This window comes from Strix aluco, chromosome 1 (genome assembly GCF_031877795.1).
Source record: "Strix aluco isolate bStrAlu1 chromosome 1, bStrAlu1.hap1, whole genome shotgun sequence".
Classification (NCBI taxonomy): Eukaryota; Metazoa; Chordata; class Aves; order Strigiformes; family Strigidae; genus Strix; species Strix aluco.
In genome coordinates this window covers 158,529,715-158,549,247 of record NC_133931.1, presented here as the reverse complement: position 1 = coordinate 158,549,247, position 19,533 = coordinate 158,529,715, and the positions used below count along the sequence as shown (strand labels likewise).

The window sequence follows — 19,533 nt, the reverse complement described above, 5'->3', positions numbered from 1 at the left end:
ACAGGAGGGTCTCCCTCACCTTTTTGCACCCTCCAATCTCTGTGTAAGTCATTCTAAAATGATTTTAGCTCTATTTTCCTTTGTATGTTTCCTCATGCAGTAAGTAATAGAGTGAACCTTGCCGTCCAACTCTGTTAAGTTGCTTTAAGTGATCATAAATCAGGATCCGTGACAAATTGGCAGGATCATAAAACACCCAACTGCGACAATCCCTCTTCCATATTCAGCTCGGACTTAAGCACTGATGCTGCAGAAGAAAATTCCAGTCTTTGAGCATAGCCCTGAACTAACCACGTACCAGGCTGCCTCCACCTGCGGAGGCAAGGAAGAGGAAGACAGCAGGAGCGCCATGCAAGACACCTTGGACACTCCCCTGGGCCTTGTCCCTTTTATTGCCACAAAGGCTCCCAGCAGGCAGGAGAGGTTGTTTTCCACCCAGAGTGGTGTTAGCTCCTACTGGGAAGAAGTCTACAATAGAAACAGTACAGCACTGGCAATCACAATGTTAGTAAGCAAGCAACTGCACAAAGAGGGGCAAGAAACTCTTGTAAAACTTACTATCCCGAGAAGAACGGAGCTTCACTCAGCCCTGACTGTAGTCCTCACCACCAAGAAGGGACTTTTCACCCTCCCTTCTACATGTTCCATATTTATCCATATCCTGCTGTTGGTTAGACATTATCTGTTTTGGAATAAATCCCTATAAGCCTGCAACTAACTAATAAGCAGGAGCAGTTTAGTTCCCTGCAGTATTAAGTGAGGTATGTGCTTCAGGATAGAAACTGAACTATGTTTATGCACTGATTTTAGAAGTCTGTGCCTACTTCTTTGAAGAACTGAGTTCATCTCAACTTACAGACAGGTCAGAACTTGCTACTCAGCTTATGGATACTCTCTAAAGCTGCAAAGAGTCACCTCTAGTGTAAGGTGGTGCTCGGCTAAGTCTGATCTCAGTCCTGTTGCCTGTGCACAGACATTTATCACAGATCACGGCCTCTGAAGGCTCTACAGGAAAGCTGCAAACAGAAATGGCAAGTGATGGGAAGATAATACACTTAGTAAAAAAAGTCTTGTAGGTGAAATATTGCCTAAGCTTAACAGATATCTGTACATTTAAGGAGAGTCAAGAAAAAGCCCTCTACTATATAAAGAGGAGATTGACAGTGCCAGGGCCCTGAAGTGAATTATGACACTGTTTTAACACAAAGCAGCAATTGAGATCTGATCCTGAATAGTTGCTTAGCACTTCCCAGCTTTTGCTGATAAACAACAGGAGATGAATAGCATTCAAGCACATCCCAGCACTCTGTGGAGATTTGATACCGTCCCCTTCATCCATAATCTGCTGGTGAGCTTCATTCACTAGCATCAGCTAAGTTGTCAATTAAGAGAAAGCCTTCACGCAGTCTCATACACCTCTGCAAGAATAATTTGCTACTCACGCTTTGCTGTGTAGGTTGTTAACAGTCAGTGAGGAACAGTCCCCTCTTAAGGCAGCCGGGAGGCACGTCCCTTCAAGAGGGATGCAAGGTGCAGTAGGAAAGGATAAGGATTATGTACCCTCTTGCAGGCCCTTTTGGGTCCTTGGACTATACTTAACAGCCCCTTCCTGGACATGGGTTTACCCTCGCTACACAGAAGACTGCATCTCCCCAGAAGAAAAAAAAAAAAAAACAAACAACAAAACAAAAAAAAAAAAAACCCAAAACATTGGGTGGTGGGGTTTTAGATTTGCACACCCTCCAAAAACTAATACAGCAAGGAAATGCTGAAGGAAGACTGATGATATCGGTCTTTTGCTGCTAGGAGGGAATCACTACCCGTAAAATCAAATCTGTATCAGAACTGCCTCAGTGACACTTAAGTCGCACACACCGCGGCAACACAGCTCTAAGAGGCAGACGGTGCTTCTGGAGTATATACCCCAACACAGCCCATAAGTTTACAGGCGTATCTAAACTGGGACATTCAAGATCAAAATCCACTTTTAAACACACATACTGCCAAGCGGAGCACAAAGTAGATGCGATCAACCTTTGTAACTGCAGTAACTGCCACAGGAATAAAGTCCACCAGGTTTCAGTCTGCTTCCCCAAAGAAAAATCCCTACCAAACTTTCCTCTCTGCAAAAGGAAAGGAGATGGCAACACACAGATTTGATATCAGAAACCAAGCATTACCACCCACTAGATGCTCCTTCCACCACACTCCAGTTCGTCCAAAACATACTTGGGAAGACTAAGATATAAACGGGTCAATACAGACTAGTAAAGAGAAGTAAAACTTGCTATTTTAGCATCACCCTCTCTACAGAGGGGCACAAAGCAAAAGCAGACAGGTCTAGAACACATTTAGTTAGCAAGTCACTGTGTCTTATCTCAACAGGACTGAATAATTCGCCCATACTTTAGAAAACTCCCATTCTTACCCTCAGCAACGAATACAGTGATATAGTCATGTGAATAAGTATACAGAAATATAACAGAAGAGAGACTGGCTCAAAATACTGCTCCCCTCAGTAACCATACCAACAAATGACAATGAAAACTGTTCAGCAAAGGGATCTGGTTCTTTCTTTTCAGTAATATCTTTTAACTTTAAAAAGTTGCATTGGAGTCAAATAATCAAGCTCAAGATAGTCACAAAAAATAGAGGATGTATTTTTCTCCAAAGATCAAAACCATAACTAACGCAAGACATTCATATCAGAGAAGTTCAGTGTCCAGAAAAACTTTTCTGCCATATAAAAAAAAAGATACTGCAATTGCTTTACTGCTCAAGAATTTCCTTGCTCAAACTGCTTAATTCTTCTCTCATGGAAGTTTTGTCAGTAACTTGCTTTTAACTACAATGTACAAACAATTTTTCTTCACCACCCTCATCCTACCTAAAGCTCTTCTTTTGTTCTGGAGAGTTTTGTCGCATGCTCCTCTATAAACTTGCTCAAATGCTCTAAATCTCTGTCCCCACCTTCAAATTTAATAGGGTTGTTCTTCCTGTCCCTCAGAGCAAAGTAGATCGTGGGGAATCCCTCCACTTTGTAGTGGTCGCTCGTCACGTCGTTGGCAGTAGCATCCATCTTGGCTATGACTAGATTTTTCTCATTCTTGTATTTTTTGCCTAGCTCGGTATACACTGGTTCTAGTTGCTTGCAGTGTCCGCACCACGGGGCATAGAACTCTATGAGAACATCATTCTTTGGATCCATTACTATGGTATCAAAAGTTTTACCCACTACCACCTTCACAGGCCCTTTGTTATTTTTTGGCACTGGCTGGGACTTCACAATAGGCTTCAGTTTTCCTAGAAGGAAGCAAAACACACGTTCTTGTTAGAATGCAGTAAGAGCAATCCTTATGATCTCCCCCAAGACGAAAGGGCACACAAACATCCTCCTGTCAGGGAAAAGCATCACACCAGTAAATGAACTTACATTTACATGAAACATAGGCTCTTGCTGGTGGCATTTCAGCACAATCACCTTGTGAAATACAGGCAGCAATTTGTTTCACAATTCCCTAGAACCTTTCCTCCATCTTTTTATGGCTGTCCATCCACAATATAGTAGACAGCGATTTATGATACTAGTCCCAAATATGAGCAGTCAACTCATGCTTCAAAGCCGCACAAATGTTTTAGGCTTGCCAAACATGCTTAGTTTTAGAATACAGCTAGATGCCACAGCATAATCCAAGCAAAGTTAATGAACTGAGATTAAAAAATAAAGGCAAGAAACATCCAAAAGCTTTAAGCCGCAGAGCACTGTGAGGTTGCACATGTAACTTTATCATAGACATTGCCTCAGCAAAAACTCTTGGAAAACAAAGGGGAAACAAAGAAAATGGCTTAGAGAACCCTATTTTAGAAACTGCACCTTTTTTGAATGCCTGCACAAACTGCCTGAGTACATCAGAGTCAAACTCTTCCGGCTCCATCGCATATTTCTTGCCATGTTCATCCAGAATGGCAACATTGACATCCTCTCCACTCTCAAGCAGGCCCAAGTCTTTTATTTCAGAAGAATAGTCCTCCTCATCAGAAACAGCAAACACGTATTCAGGGAAGTCTTTGGCCACTTCCAGGACTTTGCCTCTCCAGTACTGCGTAGCTGAAAAATCAGAACACAACAGGATTAGTAATTTCTAGTTACTTACTGCTGGCTTCCTCCCAAAGTGGAGAAAAGGTAATCTCAGCTAACTTACCAACACGATAGTCGAAACTAAAGTCTACAGAATAATAGACAACCACTAGAGGACGCTTAGCATATCTTTTACCATCATTGGAAGGCTTGCGATGGCCAACTAGAGGTAAAGCATATTTTAGCACATGCTCTTTAATCTCTGATCCATCTGTAGAGTCCTGTTTAAAAAAATTGGGAAAAAAAGTTCAGACAAATGCATTCAAGCGGCACTTCTGTTACACACTACTGAAAAGTAATACTGATGCATGCATGAATGAGAAAGAAGGGCATGCTATAAACACTACTGTCACCATATTCTTCAAGTCCTTAAACACTAAAGATAATTTACTATTCTACTCAAACTGAATATTGTAATGGTAAATTATTACTTGAACACGTAACCTCTGGCTTAATTTCATAAAGCTTTCTTGAACAAAGCAATACAATTTCAAGTGACAAATGAGTTGCCTCAAGTACCTAGTGGAATACTTCCAACAGGAAGATGCCAACTCCTTGTGTACACAAAGAAAGAGAACCTTCAATCTGCATACAAACTTTCTAGCTTTGGACCAGCTACTTACTTTAAGATCCAAAACATGCATCTTGGCCTCGTGCTTTGACTGAAATTTTTCTGGCTGCATGACAACCAGTTTTCCTGGAGATGCTTTCAATAGTTTTGCAATCTCATTGCTGAAGGTGTGGTGGAACTTGTAATCTTCTCTTAAACCGTTAGCTGAAAAATTAAGGTCAGGGAGAAGGAAGAGTCATCAAGTGACCTGACAGCCTCTGACTGAAATCTGGAGACTGCACTGCACGGAAACTCTCTTCCCATTCTCAATGGGACATGGAACAACCCAGAGTCTTAGAGAACAGCTCTCATCCAGGGGTGGAGCAGCATGTGAAAATACATACAATTTGAGTAGCACTGTTTGAGTGCTGTTCAACAACCCACCTACGTGAGTTATTCTCCATAATCAAAAGCCTTGAGCAGCTTCCAAAACATATATGGAGAAACACCTATTTGTTTATCAATCTCCTACCTCTTGGCTTCCCTCCAGATAACAGAAAGCAGAGCTGGAAAGGAACTCACAAGGTCACCTAGTCAATCTATTTGCTTTGGGGAACAATTCTGTATCCTGCCAGGCTGGAGCAAGCACATCCGCTCCTAATCCAACTATAAATGATGGCAGCCCCAGAAACAGGCATAGCCAGGGGGGAGAAGAATTGCCCACACTGCTCTCAAGGCTCTGGTAGAAACCAAGAGTGGCTGCGAGTGGTTCAATCGTGTGAGACACAGAGATTGATTAAAGGGACCGAGCACTTCAAGAGCCTAGCTGCTTCTGTGCGGTAGCAAATATCATTAACAGGACCGTCAATATGTCACCCCAATGGGGTTTTTTAAGAATAAACATTGCCAGGAATGGTCTAGCTTAATTGATCCAGAGGTGGATGAGGATTCTTTCTCCAGGCCACCCCACCCTAAATAAATTTGGCAGAGCCCAGCCTCTGGAACTGTCAGATGTGAAACAAGCAATAGCAGATAGCAAAGCTAGCAAGGCTTTAAGCCAAGAAGTTGTGATTTGTTCCTAGGCTAGGCATTTTCCCGCCTCTCTAGTCTGTATGTTTTTAGGGACACAATACCAAGAGGAGGTACCTCCTGTGACTGGCTGATAACTTGAGTTATAGCTTCAAAATCTAGTGTGAGCTTTTTCCTCAAGTACAAGTAGATCACCCTTTGATCTTCCTCTTAATTCTTCTCCAACCTCCCCCCCAAACTAAGACCAGAAATAAAGGATCTCTCCATGACCAAAGTCCCAGGCAGAATCTCAACAAAACATACATTTCATTAATATTTTAAAACATTCTTTACCTGCTTCCTGATAGAGCTGATAGGCTTTGTCATTCTCTCCACTAAAGACACCGATGATGATGACATCATCCCCATCCCTCAGAAATTCCTGTACCTGCTTGGTACCCTGAATCTGTTTGGATGGAGGACCAGCCTGTTCAATCATGTAGTCAACAATACCTGCAAGACAAATGTGACCCCGAAGTTGCTTAGAACATTTACTGAACTGAAAGGTTCAGGCATTCTCCCTGTGACATTGTTTAACACCGCATTTCCCATGGACACCTTTCTTTCTGTGCAGCCTTACCACCCACAATAGCCAGAAGACCAAATAAGTAAGACCTCAATCCAAGTTTTTAAAGCTGCAGTTCTGGATATTCTCTTCAGGTTGGTTTCAGAAGAGGTGACCAAGCACGAGTTCCATGAGTATCAGCTGATCTTTAAAGTAACCTCCTTTCTGAAATTCCAGACCCTTCACTGTCTGCTGACCCTGCTATAAGCCAAAGTTCTACATGGATAGTCTTAAGTCTTCCCTCTTATTAAAACCTAATATTAAGCACTTTGCCAGTCCTTATGGTGCACTCCAGTCCAATTAAAGGCTGCCCATTTACTCATACTGCCACTGCTTCACCATGTGTATTTAACTTATTTTGTATTAAAAGGAGCTTATAGTTCCACCATAAGATGTTACAAAGATTAGGTACAAATTTATACTGCTGGCCTATGTAGGTATGAGAGCAGAGTTTTTCAGGTTTACCCAACTGCCATTGCTATGATGCTAACAAGTCTGCAAATCCTATAGATACAGCAAAACATTTGTGGTCAAGCCCTCAGAAAATAAGAAAAAGCAGAAGCTGCGATACCATATTTTTCCCGAGGACCACTGTAGTCATACGGTTTGCCCTTGCGGAAGATTTTCAGAGTTGGGTAGCCAGAAACATCAAACTTCTTTGCAAGCTCAGTTTCAGCAGTGGCGTCGACTTTAGCCAGGGGGATAGGAGGTGTGCGCTTGCTGAGCTCCTGGGCAGCCTTCTCGTATTCTGGAGCAAGCCTTTTGCAGTGTCCACACCTAAAGAAGGAGATCAGAGGGTAGTTTTTACAAGCCACCAGTCCTGCTACCTCTGAAGTTGAAGAGTTAAATCTTCCAGAATGGAGAAAGTAGAAATGGGGTTATTCAATCTCTAGAGAACACTTCAGCCCAGGAAGACTTGTCTCTCTAACCTGAAGCCAGCCTCTATGTCTGGCCCCATGTTACTACAGGTAGTTTCATTTTTAGAGGCCATTTTTAAATTAAGGACCAACTCCCTTTGGTCTTCAGTATCTCCCAACGTGTTTCCAAATTAGTACATATGGAAAATCTTCAGTGAAGTTTTGGAGACCACCCCTTGCTGAGACACAGATCCAGTCTAGTCTTCAAGTGATTTGTGTGAACCTACGTCCACGTTAGAACTAAGGTGAATCACAGCTACACCCCTGCACAAGGCAAGCCTCTTTCAACAAGGCATAACAACAGAAAACAGGTTCCCCAAGCATGTCCGGGCCAGCTGTGCTAGGGAAGTACCAGTGACTGACTTCTTGCTTACCATGGAGCATAGAACTCCACCAGGATTATGTCAGCACCATTCACGACATCATCAAAATTATCCTGGGTCAATACCAGGGTTGCTTCTGGTGGAGGGGTCCAACTGGGGTCAGAAACCTCCTTGACTTTGGCCACAATTGCTGAAATACAGTTCAACAGCTCAATTAGCAAGCTTGAATTATTATACCAGTAGCATATCCAATGTTGGTATCAAGAATTTAAAATCAGAATAGCAAGCATGGTCCTGGACCAAACATAGTCAAGCTTACATGAGAACACTTTCTTAATCAAGCTCCTTTATGCTTTACTTCATTGTTGGTATTGCCAAGGTCTTTAATATTCTCTTTGCTCCATAGAGTATCTTATTTATGCAGAGCACAGACCTGTACTTTGCAGCACCTTAGCACATGAATTCCATCTCAAAACAGACAGAAAAGGTAGTTTTTGCCCTCCGACTGAGCTGGACACATTCATTAAGCAAGAAACAAGTGGTTTTATATACAGTCAGTGTACAGACCAGACATTTGTTATTAGCTGATTCTTCAGCAAGCATGAGACTACCTCCTATTCTAGTCAAGTCATATTTCTAGAAAGCTTCCGTCAGTAACAGCATTACCCACTACCTGCAAAACTGTCCTTTAGCATGCAGCCGATTGAGAAGACAGGCAAAATTTTAGCCTTCATAATATTATTCTGCGTAAGTAACTTGAGATCAAAGTCCTTCAAAACAGTCGCATGAAGAAACAAGAGCATATACTTTCTTGCTTTGCTACAGAGAATTGCAAAGGACTGGTGCTTACCATCTTCTGTCCGAGAACCATCATAGTCAACAGGTTGGCCTTTTTTCAGGATTTTGATGGTCGGGTAGCCACTGACGTCAAAACGACTTGCTAGGGAAGTGGCTGCAGTAGCATCTACTTTGGCAACTGGAATAGGAGGGTCATTTTCCTTCAGAGTTTTGGCTATCTTTTCATATTCAGGAGCAAACTGCTTGCAATGCCCACACCTGTCGGAGGAAGAGTCAAGCAGTTACATAAATGCACAACAGACCCACAGGAGCATTTTGCTACTCTACATTTCCAGGATGACTTCTGATAGGTGTTCACAACCTCACCATAAGAATGTTTGTCTTGCTATCTTTTCAGATGATAGAGAGAGAGAGAGTAACTGTAACTAATGTGCTGCTTGTTCAAATCCCAACCTCTTCTATTTTTCCCCCCCCTTCATTCAAAAGGCAACAGAGTTCCTTATGTTTTCTAAAGCCACTGTAAAAAAAATGTAACAATTCCTTTTACAACAAAATTGCAAACCTTGTCCTGTGCTGCTTCTTCCCTGCCCCCACAAATATAATCTAACTCAGACTTCAGCTTCTCCCTAATCTAGATTCACCTTCTCTACCCAGCATTCTAAATTGAACTAAAAAGAAAAATGAACCAGTAGTTAAGGTGGCCTAATGAAATCTCACATCCACCATGGTATCACAGCACCTGCTCTCTCTCTCTGGACACACCAGAACTCTTTGGGAAGAACAGAGAGGCTGCTGCTGCAACAGCTGACATGACAGAGGATAGCAGTGTAAGAAAGGCTGAATAAAGCTTGACAAGCTGAAGATGAAACCAGGAAAATGAAGGGGGAAAAAAAAAAAGGAAAAGTAGTGTGTAGCAGATAGGCTGTACTCCTTAGCCTCTCAACTGGCAGGAGGGGGAGTAAAAAAAAAAAAAAAAAAGAGAAGAGGTGTTTAGTCTGTGATAACCACGCATCCTTCTGTTTGACTAAATTCAGCTTCATGTTCAGTTTTCATGCAGGCAAGCTACAGCTGCAGAAGTTGTACCTACAACCAAGCAGGGATGGGATTGTCTGTAATGAGAGTAGCAGTTAAAAGGCAACTCCACCTCAAGCAAGATCATGTTCCCACCTCTATTCAAAGACTAGAAAAGGACAAATGAGTAAGTTGTCTTTAGATCACTAAGCCACAAAGGAAAAGAGGTTCTGGCTGCAACACTAACTCAGCAGCTTGACTACAAATATATCCTACTCTTGTTTTCCTCCACTAACCATCCCTACTATTTTTGTCCATAAGAATGCAAGAAAAGATACATTCTGGCCTAAATTCTCTGTCTCGGTTATAGGCAGGTAAATCCATTGTAGCTCCCTGAACACACTGGTGTTACTGAGAACCCTGGTATGCCAGCAGAATTATCATCATTAGGTAGATATAGGAAACACTGTTTAAATTGATAATACAAATGAGCTATGTCCTTACTCACACCACACTCTTCTGGCATGGACAGAGATTTGAACTAGAGAAGGAAAACCTCCTAGCAATTCCCCTGCTAGGGAAGTTTCCTCCATCTAGATGAGGAATTGCACAAGTTCTCAGTGGGCCAGCACAAGGACATGACAGCAGGCTGCAAGACCACACTGCATGACTTTTCTGGGGCTCGCTGGGACCATTTCTGTTCCGTGACAGGCACAGACCAGGGATGGCACCAGGGCTGTGCTTCCCTTAGCACGGGATGCCTCAGCATGACCCACATCTGTGGAAAAGAGCAGGCTGTTGTCTGTTGCATGGTACAGGGGCAGGGAAAAGGGTACTTCCACACCACCAGAACTGTCTCCCACCCTGGACTACGGCAGAGGCCAGTGCTTCTCCTGCAGACAAGCTACTACTACGTCACCTTTAAAACTGCAACCCAAGCTTGCTTTTTAGGAGTGTGTCCTGTCAAGGGAGCCCCCAACAGCCACCCCAGCCAGCACCTAAGGAGGTACCGCAGGCTGCGAACCCACCATGGTGCATAGAACTCCAGCAGCACAGTGTCCTTGTCTTCAGTAAAGCTGTCAAAGTTTGCATCGTTCAAGACTAATACACCATTTTCTTCTTTAACTGCAGAATCATCATCCTCGTCTTCGTCATCTTCATCATCATCATCGCCATCATCGTCAGCTTCTTTTGTAACAGATTCTAGAAAAATAAAAATGCAATAGTGATTAGATTGTATCAAGTTTAACATTAAAATAATGCTACCAGGTTAAAGATGGATTAAGTATATCCTGTGGTCAAAAAAAAAAAAAAGCATCAACACACAGTAGTTCCTGCTCCACATACACAACAACAGCTACTTTAATTTGCAAAGAGTCTGGATGCAGATGTTTCACCATCTCATTTTTGTCCACACCACACCAGCTAACAACATCAATATTTCAGTAAAGCGTCAACATGTATTTTGCACTTCAGGGCAAACTAACAAAACAGACATGAGAATTAACACATACTGACCCTATGTGACAAGTCGCTACTAGGGTACGTTGGGTATCTTGTTGAAACGGGGGAAGCAAGACATGTTTTGCTGCACTTTTGAGCTCCCAGATGATACCCAAATTGGAACAGAAGCCCTCCATCGTGCAGCAGAACAGCTGTCCTTCAAGCGCTGCAACTTGTGGTTGAAACATGAGGTGTCTTGTACCAAGAAAGCAGATGTTATCTATTCACAAAGCTTCCCTTTTACCCTTACTACACCTGTAACACTACTATGTTCTGCCTGTCTAAAAGTCTAATAAACAGACAAGGCTTGCTACAAACTCAAATACTATCATTTCGCTACTACCAAGGTGGTTTAGAGGCAGTACTTCAAAACTATGCTTCTGTTCCTGACTGCTCAATCCCACCCCTGCCACCTCAACGTATCTTGCTTTCCGTTACAGTGATGTTTCAGGCCTGCAATTCGTTGAAGAGACTTTCCACTCACAGGAGCATCACTCTGCTCTGGATCAGCACCAGGTTGCAGAACGAGTGTAAAATCAAATAAGGAAGTGACTGTCACAGGAGTCCCGTGAAAACTCATTCCTATGCACTTGGCAGATGCAAAGTACTCTTCTAAAATAAATGGAGTGAAACCTTCTTTCAAAGAACTTTGAGGGAGGCTTATGATTTAAAGAGGCCAAAACTGCTGGTCCAGAACAGGCCTTTCAAGAAGAGATCAGATTTGCAGAATTACTGAAGCAAAGTTAGCACATGAAACCTGAAGCCAGGACATTTCAACCGGTTCAATCTTTGCTGGCTTGAAGTTTGAGATGGTTTCTTTAATATTCGATCTTTCACATGTTCTTTTAAACTTTTTTTTTTTTTTAAACTGCCATCATTCAAGGCAAGCAGACCTTCCTGAATGACTTTAAAGGAATTTCAGTCACAGAACAAATAATGAAAATACCTCATCCCAAAAGAAAACTGTACAACAATGAAGCTAAGGTTCTTTCAACCACTGGGAGTTCCAGGATTAAGAAAAAAAAAAAAAAAAAAAAAAAGAAAAATATTAAGGTTTCTTGTTCAGAAATATTCTCCATTTAACTTTAATTGGCTTTTGACAGGAGTTACTGCAGTAGGACTGCAAATCATGTACATGCAAGTTACTTATTCAGAACAAGAATTCTGAAAATACTCTGATTTCACCTGGAATTTGAAAGTTAAGAATGATAAATCTGTAGTATCCAGGTATGAAAAAGTGGAAAAACCAAACCCCACTATTCTCAGACCAACAGCAGACCACAGGAACAAGCTAACTGTGGACAAAATTATGCTATTAAATTGCAATAGCTATTTTTCTGTTAGGAGAAGGTATTAAAAAAATAAGTCTATATGCTCTCAGAAAACAATATGAACTCCTGAAGAAAATGAGTTAATTTTAATTAGAACCCAACTTTATATACCACCACAAATTTAAAGCTTCTGATGAGGGGAGAGATCACAGGAGATCATTTATCACAGAACAGTAGTTACCTGGATTAAGTTTCTTTAATTCATCTGATCTATGGAGCAGCTAAAAGCACTATTTGCAAGTGGACAATGCCTCCTGTGTCACTGCCTCTGAGCACCTGCAGTGAAAGGGCTGAACTGTCAAGCACCCTTGAAGCAAAACTATGGCAGTCCTGTACCTACAGGACTGCCCTGGTGAAAAGGCACATTTTCAGGGGGTTTCAGCAGTCAAAACTTCTGTTTACACGCATGCCCGGCAGTTCTGAGGGCTATGTTTCACTGCAGGGCATTCATGGTCGGTCTGTGCCTGAATTCCCAGCAAGTTGCACGATGTCCACTGCTTTTCCAAGCAAATCGCTTCAGACTTGATTTTCCCTGACACAAAGGAATTTGAGCAAAACTAGCCGGCCACTTCTGCTCATGCACCTCTGAAACGACCAGATTGCGACTCTCATTCCTGCTTACTATGCTAACTACACACCCCCAACAGAGAAAAAGACCCCCACAGCTACTGGGGCAGAGGCTCATGGTTTAGAAAGCCCAGAACCAAGTATCACCTACAAAATCATCCTGCACAAGTGTAAAATGTTACCACTAGATCTAAACTGAAATAATTTTTTATCTTTCCCTGCAAGTGGCTGTATAGCCTGCCAATAGAAAACTTCTTTGACAGCAATACATTGTCCGGGGAGCTATATACACCACCCACTTCCTCCTCGGAGATGAGGGCAGGACAGGAGCACTTAACAGCAAGAGTCCAGCTTTTCCCAACTGGCTTAAGGAGGGCACGTATTTCCACCAAAAAAAAAAAAAAAAAAAAATTCACCACACCTATAAATTGGTCCTTAAGAGTGCAAACTCATCGTCTGAGGTCTCCAGCCTCACCAATACCTAGGGTTATCACAGCTACCTCTAACATCCCCTTTAGCACTGGGACTGAAAGACCTGCTTCAAGGACCTGACCAAGTAGGGGAGAAGTAAGCAGGACTTTTATCATTAAGAGCAAGAAACTTTCCTCTGCATTAATGATTTACAATTTGAAGAGAACAGATTCAGGTGTCACAGTTAGACTCATCCTGTAATGGCAGAAATAGCTAATAAATATTTGCATAAGACAGCTCATGAAAATAAAATAGCCACACCCGAACTGAAGTGCCTTTGTTTCTTAAATCTACTTGCAAAGCAGGTGGACAAACCAACAAGTGAGAGCTGTGGCTAAACCTGCCCTCCAGTAAAATACGGACGACTCCCTTTTACCTCAACAAAGCACTTCCACAAATTTCAACATACAAGTGAAAAAACATGATGAAGATGGCACTCATTTTAAGGCTTCAGGTGCATGATGCTGGCCAGTAGGCTTTCTTCAGGATGACAGCTACTCTAACCGAAATTAATTCCTACAGTAACTTCACTGAACTTTCAGCATTTATTCTAAGTCTGGCCTAGTAGCTTTTTCTTACGTAGGGTGAATCCCATATGAAAAAGCTGCATCCAGACATCAGTGACTTCGGGGTTCTGCCTGAAAGTTTCCTTTTGAGGAGGACACTGCAGTCTGTTCCCCAACTGGATGAGCTCAGTTTTCAGAAACCCAGAAGTCAAGACTCAAAATCTGTTGCCAGGGCATTCAAAAGCCTTTTTATGAAAGCAGTCTTCCTCAAGGTTATCTACAGTGGATCCTCTACAAGATCCCTCCTTTTCCTTCATCAGGATGCAAAGAGTGTAACAGTCATGCTCTAGGCTTATCTTGCTGTGAGCATATTCGCCTCACTGTCCTAGCCAAACTTCACTTCCAAAATCACACAGTGCAACAAGCCTGGCTTCATCTGTTTTTTTCATCTCCTGAACAATCAACTTACATAAAGTCACTTGCCTGTTGCAAAGTAAATTTATTCCACTTCATACAGGTCTGCATTTCAAGGGCAAAAATGGAAATCCTTAACTACATGCCTTTTTAAAGCAAAGGCTTGGTAGAGCCTAGTTCATGATTTATATACAGCTTTGAGATACACAACAGAAATAGGAAAACTATTCAAGCGGTGCAATGGATTAGTGCTCAACTTGCACAGAGGAGGAAATACTTTCACCGCTGTGCATCTCTGATCCCGAGAACTCATATAATGAGAGGAACAGCACACGTGGGAAACACTGATGGGTGCTCGGCCCATGAGAAGCTGAGCTACTGTTGTCTGACACAGGGCCCAGGCTTCGCTGTAACATCACAGGTTCTTCATCCTCTGAAGGTAGTAGGGGAAATCAGTGCTAGGCTTTGTCACATGCTACAAAGCGATAAGTGTTCTAGCTAAAAGCAGAGAAACAGACATAATACGTGCATTTCAGCTTAGAATTAAAAGAAAAGCTTCACAGGAAGATTCTGTATCTTACTGCAGATGCTATATCCTACAAAAAACGCCACCCAAATCTCTTGATCCTTATTCTACAGATCATACAGTCAGTCACACAGATAAGGTACCTGAGATAAGTGTGTTTCTTGAAGTTTCTGGGCCTGTTCACTGAGCAAGAATTTGCAGGACAGGAGTTCAGGAGGTTCTCCATAACCTGGTCTCCCTGAACAGCCTCTAATATTTAACATACAGCAGTGTAGGAAATATGAAAGGTGTAGGATTTCTCAAAATCCACGTGAAAGGTACTTAAAATCTAAAAAGAAGCACCTTCAAACGCCTGCCTGCTACGTAGAGGTACTAAACTTAGTAAGTCAGAGCAGTTTTGTTTCAGCTAATTTTGGAAAGGTCAAGACAGGCATCAGTGAAATTCAAAGACAATGGGAAGAAACACCAAGAAACTAGCAACGCACGGCCTTCCTTCTGGGAGGAGATACACAGGCAGTTTGAAACGAACGCACAGATCTCCTGAACTAAGGGGTAAGGAAAAGAGTGCACCGTCGGATAATGAAATTGCAAACGTACTGACAATTTAAAAGTCAGTAATTACCAACACGGCTAATTGCTAGCTTTTAATTCCGTGTTTAGAAGAGGCGAGGCAGAGCTGCCGCACAGCGAAGGAGAAACGACCAGCGCTGTGACAGGCAGGCTCTCCGAGACACCAAGGCCTTCAGGGAGGGGGGATCAGCGCCCTGCCCCCGCCGGCTCTGCCCAGAGGCCTGCGGGGAACCAGCCGGCCGCGGCCCGCCCCTTCGGCCCCCCGCGGCGCCTCGCAGGGCCCCCGCCAGCCCCCCGCGCTCACCTCCGTCGCCGCCGTCCTCCTCCTCGGCCGCCGCGCCCCGCGCCAGGAGAGCGATCTGGGCCAGCCCCAGCAGCAGCACCAGCACCCACAGCCCGCTCGGCCTCATCCCGCCGCCCGCCCGCCGCTCCTCAGGCCGCTCCGGCCGCCCCTTCCGAGCGCGAGCGGCCGCAGCGGAGGGCGCGCGGAAAATTAGACGCTTGCCCTGAGGTGCCTCTCCCCCATTGGCTGCCAGGGGTGCCAACCAACCGCCGGCTGCCACGCGGGTCAGGCGCAGCCGCCCTCGGAGCCGTGCGAGGAAGGGGATAGGGGGGAGCGCCCGCCCCCACGGGCGAAAAGCCACATCGCCCTTCGGGATTGGCGGGCTGCCGCCAGGGGGCGGGCACAAGGCGGGGGCAGCCTGTAAGGGCACGTCGCGTCTGCAGGGGGCGGGGCTTCCCCTGCGCGGGGGGCAAGCGCGATCCGCCGCCATTGGGGGCTCGCGGTGGCGGAGGCCCCATGAGTTGTTTTTATTGTTTAAGTAACTTATTGCCGTGTACTAAAGTGTTTGACGGTGTTCGGGGGCTCCCGCGGATGGGGCGCAGCCAGCCCATCCGTAATGCTGTAATGAACGACCGTAAGCAAAGGCGTTACAGGCCTTGGAGAGATTAAAAGTGCGTGCAGACGCCTGTCTGAATGCCTTATGCTTAACTTTTTCTATTTCCAAAAAGCTGTGGTGAAATCGGAGTCTTTTAGCAAGGTTATAAGAGAGCAGTAATTTGCTGAGTCAGGTTTTTCTGAGTGTATTGGCTGCCTACTCTTAAACAAACCCACAAACATAAACCTTTGGATAAGTGATCCTTCCCCTTTCCACTTCCTGACATAGCTATGGCACGTTTTTTTTTTTCTTTTTGTAATTGTCGTGGTTTGAGCTCCGAGGGCAACTGAGCACCGTGCAGAAGCTCACTCCCCCCTTCCTCACCAGCTTTGAGAAGGAGGGAAGCAAAAGACGCAGGAACTTGAGATAAGGACTGGAAGGGATGATCTCATCCTTTAAGGCACAGGCAAAAGACTTGTTAGGGGAAGAAAAAAACAACATAAATTTAATACAGACACTACCAACACCACCTGGCTGCCTTTTTGCCTTCTGGTGGTTCACCCTCCCCTTTTCCAGGGGGCTGTGGGCAGGGCACGGGGTATATGAGCCAGAGCCCCGCATCAGGGAGCTCATCCTGCTCCTGGGTTTCTCTAGTGTAAGTGTTTTCCTGTTCCTTCAGTTGGTTACAGCTTTTGAACCCTCTAACCTGTTTGGGTAGATGTGTTTTGATATTAAGAGGATAGGGCTGAAGGAAGAGCTTTAGGACCAGTCAATGTTCAGCAGCATATAGAGTAGAAAGTACACTTGTATGCAGCTTTTTTTTCAGGTCAGTCATTTTTTTTAATTGAGCGTTCAAGGGTGGAAAGGTGGTTTAAGAGGATGTTTTGGGGTTTTTTTAATTCTAGGTACATAGCATTGTCCTGGGGTTCTTGACTTTATTGAAGGTGGAACCTTGTCTTTTTCACCAGTTTTACTGAATACTATGTAAATTGCTGATATAATTTCTCCTAATAGGATTGATAGTAAAATTAGCTAGCCAGGGTTATGGTGAGCATCTTGTATGCGTCTATACAGAGTTTTGGCATTTCTCTCGAAAGTGTCAGGGATGTTAACACACAGCATTTTTCAGGGTGTGGGACAGCTCATCGCCTTCCCCAGTTGCCCACAGAGTACCAATGTTGTCCCTAAAACCTTTGCAGCTTGTGGTGGGCCCTTCATAGATTATAAGCATTAGGACTTCACTTATTTTGTAGGGCTGTAGCAGAGCCCAGAGTCTGTGGGAAGGTGCCTGCAGAATGCTGGGTGTGGCTCAGAAGAATAGTTCCCAAGGAGTGGCCAGTGTAGGGGGTTCAGGGGTGCTAACACAGGGAAGGAGCTGTCAGGAAGCAGTGGGGTTCCTTCCCTGACAGTTCAGGAAAAGAGAAGGGGTGTGTAAAGTTTTGAGACTGGGGAATGGCAACACAGTACATGAAAGGCAGGAAACAATTAAAAAATAGGGATAAGAAGCATGACAAAGGTAGGCATAGGAAGAAAATATAAAAAGTGATGAGGTACAGGACAGACAGGAAACAACTAAAAACAGAGAGAGCAAACTAGAAAAACTAAAAGTATATATAGAAGCAACATTTTAAAAGCCAAGGGATTAAGAGACAAAAGAATTAAGCAATATTGATAGCAAATGAAAACACAGACATAGAAAATCTGAAAAGCAAGGGCACTAAGGAAAGATGAGAAATAAAGACATTGAAGGGAAAAAAGCAGGCATAGAAAGAACTTCTAAAAGCAAGTGGGCTTAGGGAAATAAAGGGAAAAAACTAAAAAACTAGGGACAGCAAACTAGAAGAGATAAAGAAAATTTTAAAAGTGAGGGTGCCAAGGAAAGAGAAGAAATAATTAAAAACCAGCAAAGGGAATAAAAGTACACATAGAAAGAACACGCAAAAAGCGATAAGCATTAGGGAAATAAAGGACAAAATTATGAAAGAGGGACAGCAAACTAAAACAAAGATGTAGAAAGCAAATTTCAACAGCAACAGCACTGAGAAAACCCAATAAATTATTAAAAGAAAAGATAGTGAAATAAAGACAGTGAATGGGATAAAAGGAGGCAGAAAATTTTAAAGAAATGGAAATTAAGGAAATAAGTAAAAAATCAAAAAGCAGTGATGGCGAACTGAAATGGAGATGTAGAAAAAAAAAATCTGGAAAGCAATGGCAAAAAGCAAGAAAAGAAATAATTTTTAAAAGCCAGAGAAGGAAAAAAAGCAGGCATAGAAAAAACTTATAAAAAGCAAGGGGGATTAGGGAAATAAAGGGAAAAACTAAAAAATAGGGACAGCAAACTAAAACAGATGCACAGAATATTGAAAAATCAAGGGTGCTAAGGAAAGAGAAGAAGTAATTAGAAAATAAAGGAAGACAAAGACAGCAAATGGGGTAAAAGTAGACAGAACATTTTAAATGCAATGGTGATTAAAGAAATGAGGAAAAAAATAAAAAAGAGCAATGGTGAACTAAAATGGAAATGTAGAAAAATATTTTAAAAGTGATGCCACTAAAAACCCTAAAAAAGACGGAGAAGGAGATAGAAGTAGAAAACATTAGATGCCAAGGGATTAAGAGAGGAAAGAACTAAAAAGTAGAGTCAGCATAACAAAAGGCAGACGTAGGCACTAAGGAAGGAAGAAAAAACTTTAAAAAGACCACAAAGGGAATAAAAGTAGGCATAGAAAGAGCATTTAAAAAGTGAGGGGGATAGGAAAATAAAGGGGAAAAATAGGGACAGCAAACTAAAACAGATGTGGAAAGAAAATTTAAAAAGCAAGGGCACTAAGGAAGGAAAAATAATTTAAAAAGAAAGCAAGCTAAATAAAGACAGCGAACAAGATGAATGTAGAAAATTTTAAAAGTGACAGGGATTGGGGAAATAAAGGAGGGGAGGAAAAACGAAAAATAGACACAGCAAACTAAAATGAAGACTAAGAAAACAAATCTAAAAAGCAACCACACTAGGGAAGGAGAATAAATAATTAAAAAATAAAGACAGTGAATGGGATAGAAGTAGACAGAAAATTTGAGAAGCAACAGTGATTAAGGAAATAGGGAAAAAATTAAAAAGTAGCAACAGTGAACAAAAGGAGATGTAGAGAGGGCATTAAGGAAAGACAAGAACTAATTAAAAAGACATTGAATGGAGAAAGGATAGGCATGGAAAGAACATTTTAAAAGCAATACGTAGAAGGGAAATAAAGGAAAAAATTATGACATAAGGACAGTGAACTAGAACAGAGATGTAGGACGAAAATTTAAAAACTGACAACACTAAGGAAATACAAGAAATCATTTTTTAAAAATAGCAAATGGAATAAAATTAGGCAAAGAAAGAAAATTTAAACCC

At 42.7% G+C, this 19,533-nt stretch overlaps 1 protein-coding gene across 1 annotated transcript; it reads right to left on the bottom strand.

Annotated features, from left to right (window-relative positions):
* Positions 1-2,636: 2,636 nt before the first annotated feature.
* PDIA4 (protein disulfide isomerase family A member 4) lies at positions 2,637-15,807 on the bottom strand. The gene is made up of 10 exons (XM_074842765.1): positions 15,563-15,807; positions 10,399-10,573; positions 8,412-8,617; positions 7,613-7,751; positions 6,893-7,098; positions 6,051-6,209; positions 4,762-4,913; positions 4,203-4,359; positions 3,875-4,108; positions 2,637-3,303 (listed from the first exon to the last, which is right to left on the bottom strand). The coding sequence occupies exons 1-10, from the start codon at positions 15,666-15,668 to the stop codon at positions 2,888-2,890; spliced, it is 1,950 nt and encodes a 649-aa protein (XP_074698866.1). The 5' UTR covers positions 15,669-15,807; the 3' UTR covers positions 2,637-2,887.
* Positions 15,808-19,533: the final 3,726 nt, after the last annotated feature.

What these genes read in the sequence shown, in the direction of transcription:
- PDIA4 (XM_074842765.1), bottom strand. Translation starts at nt 15,668, where the DNA reads ATGAGGCCGAGCGGGCTGTGGGTGCTGGTGCTGCTGCTGGGGCTGGCC. An exon ending in GGAGGACGGCGGCGACGGAG is followed by an intron (nt 10,574 to 15,562) that starts GTGAGCGCGGGG and finishes TTATTTTTCTAG; the next exon opens with AATCTGTTACAAAAGAAGCT. An exon ending in TGGTTCTCGGACAGAAGATG is followed by an intron (nt 7,752 to 8,411) that starts GTAAGCACCAGT and finishes ACTGTATTTCAG; the next exon opens with CAATTGTGGCCAAAGTCAAG.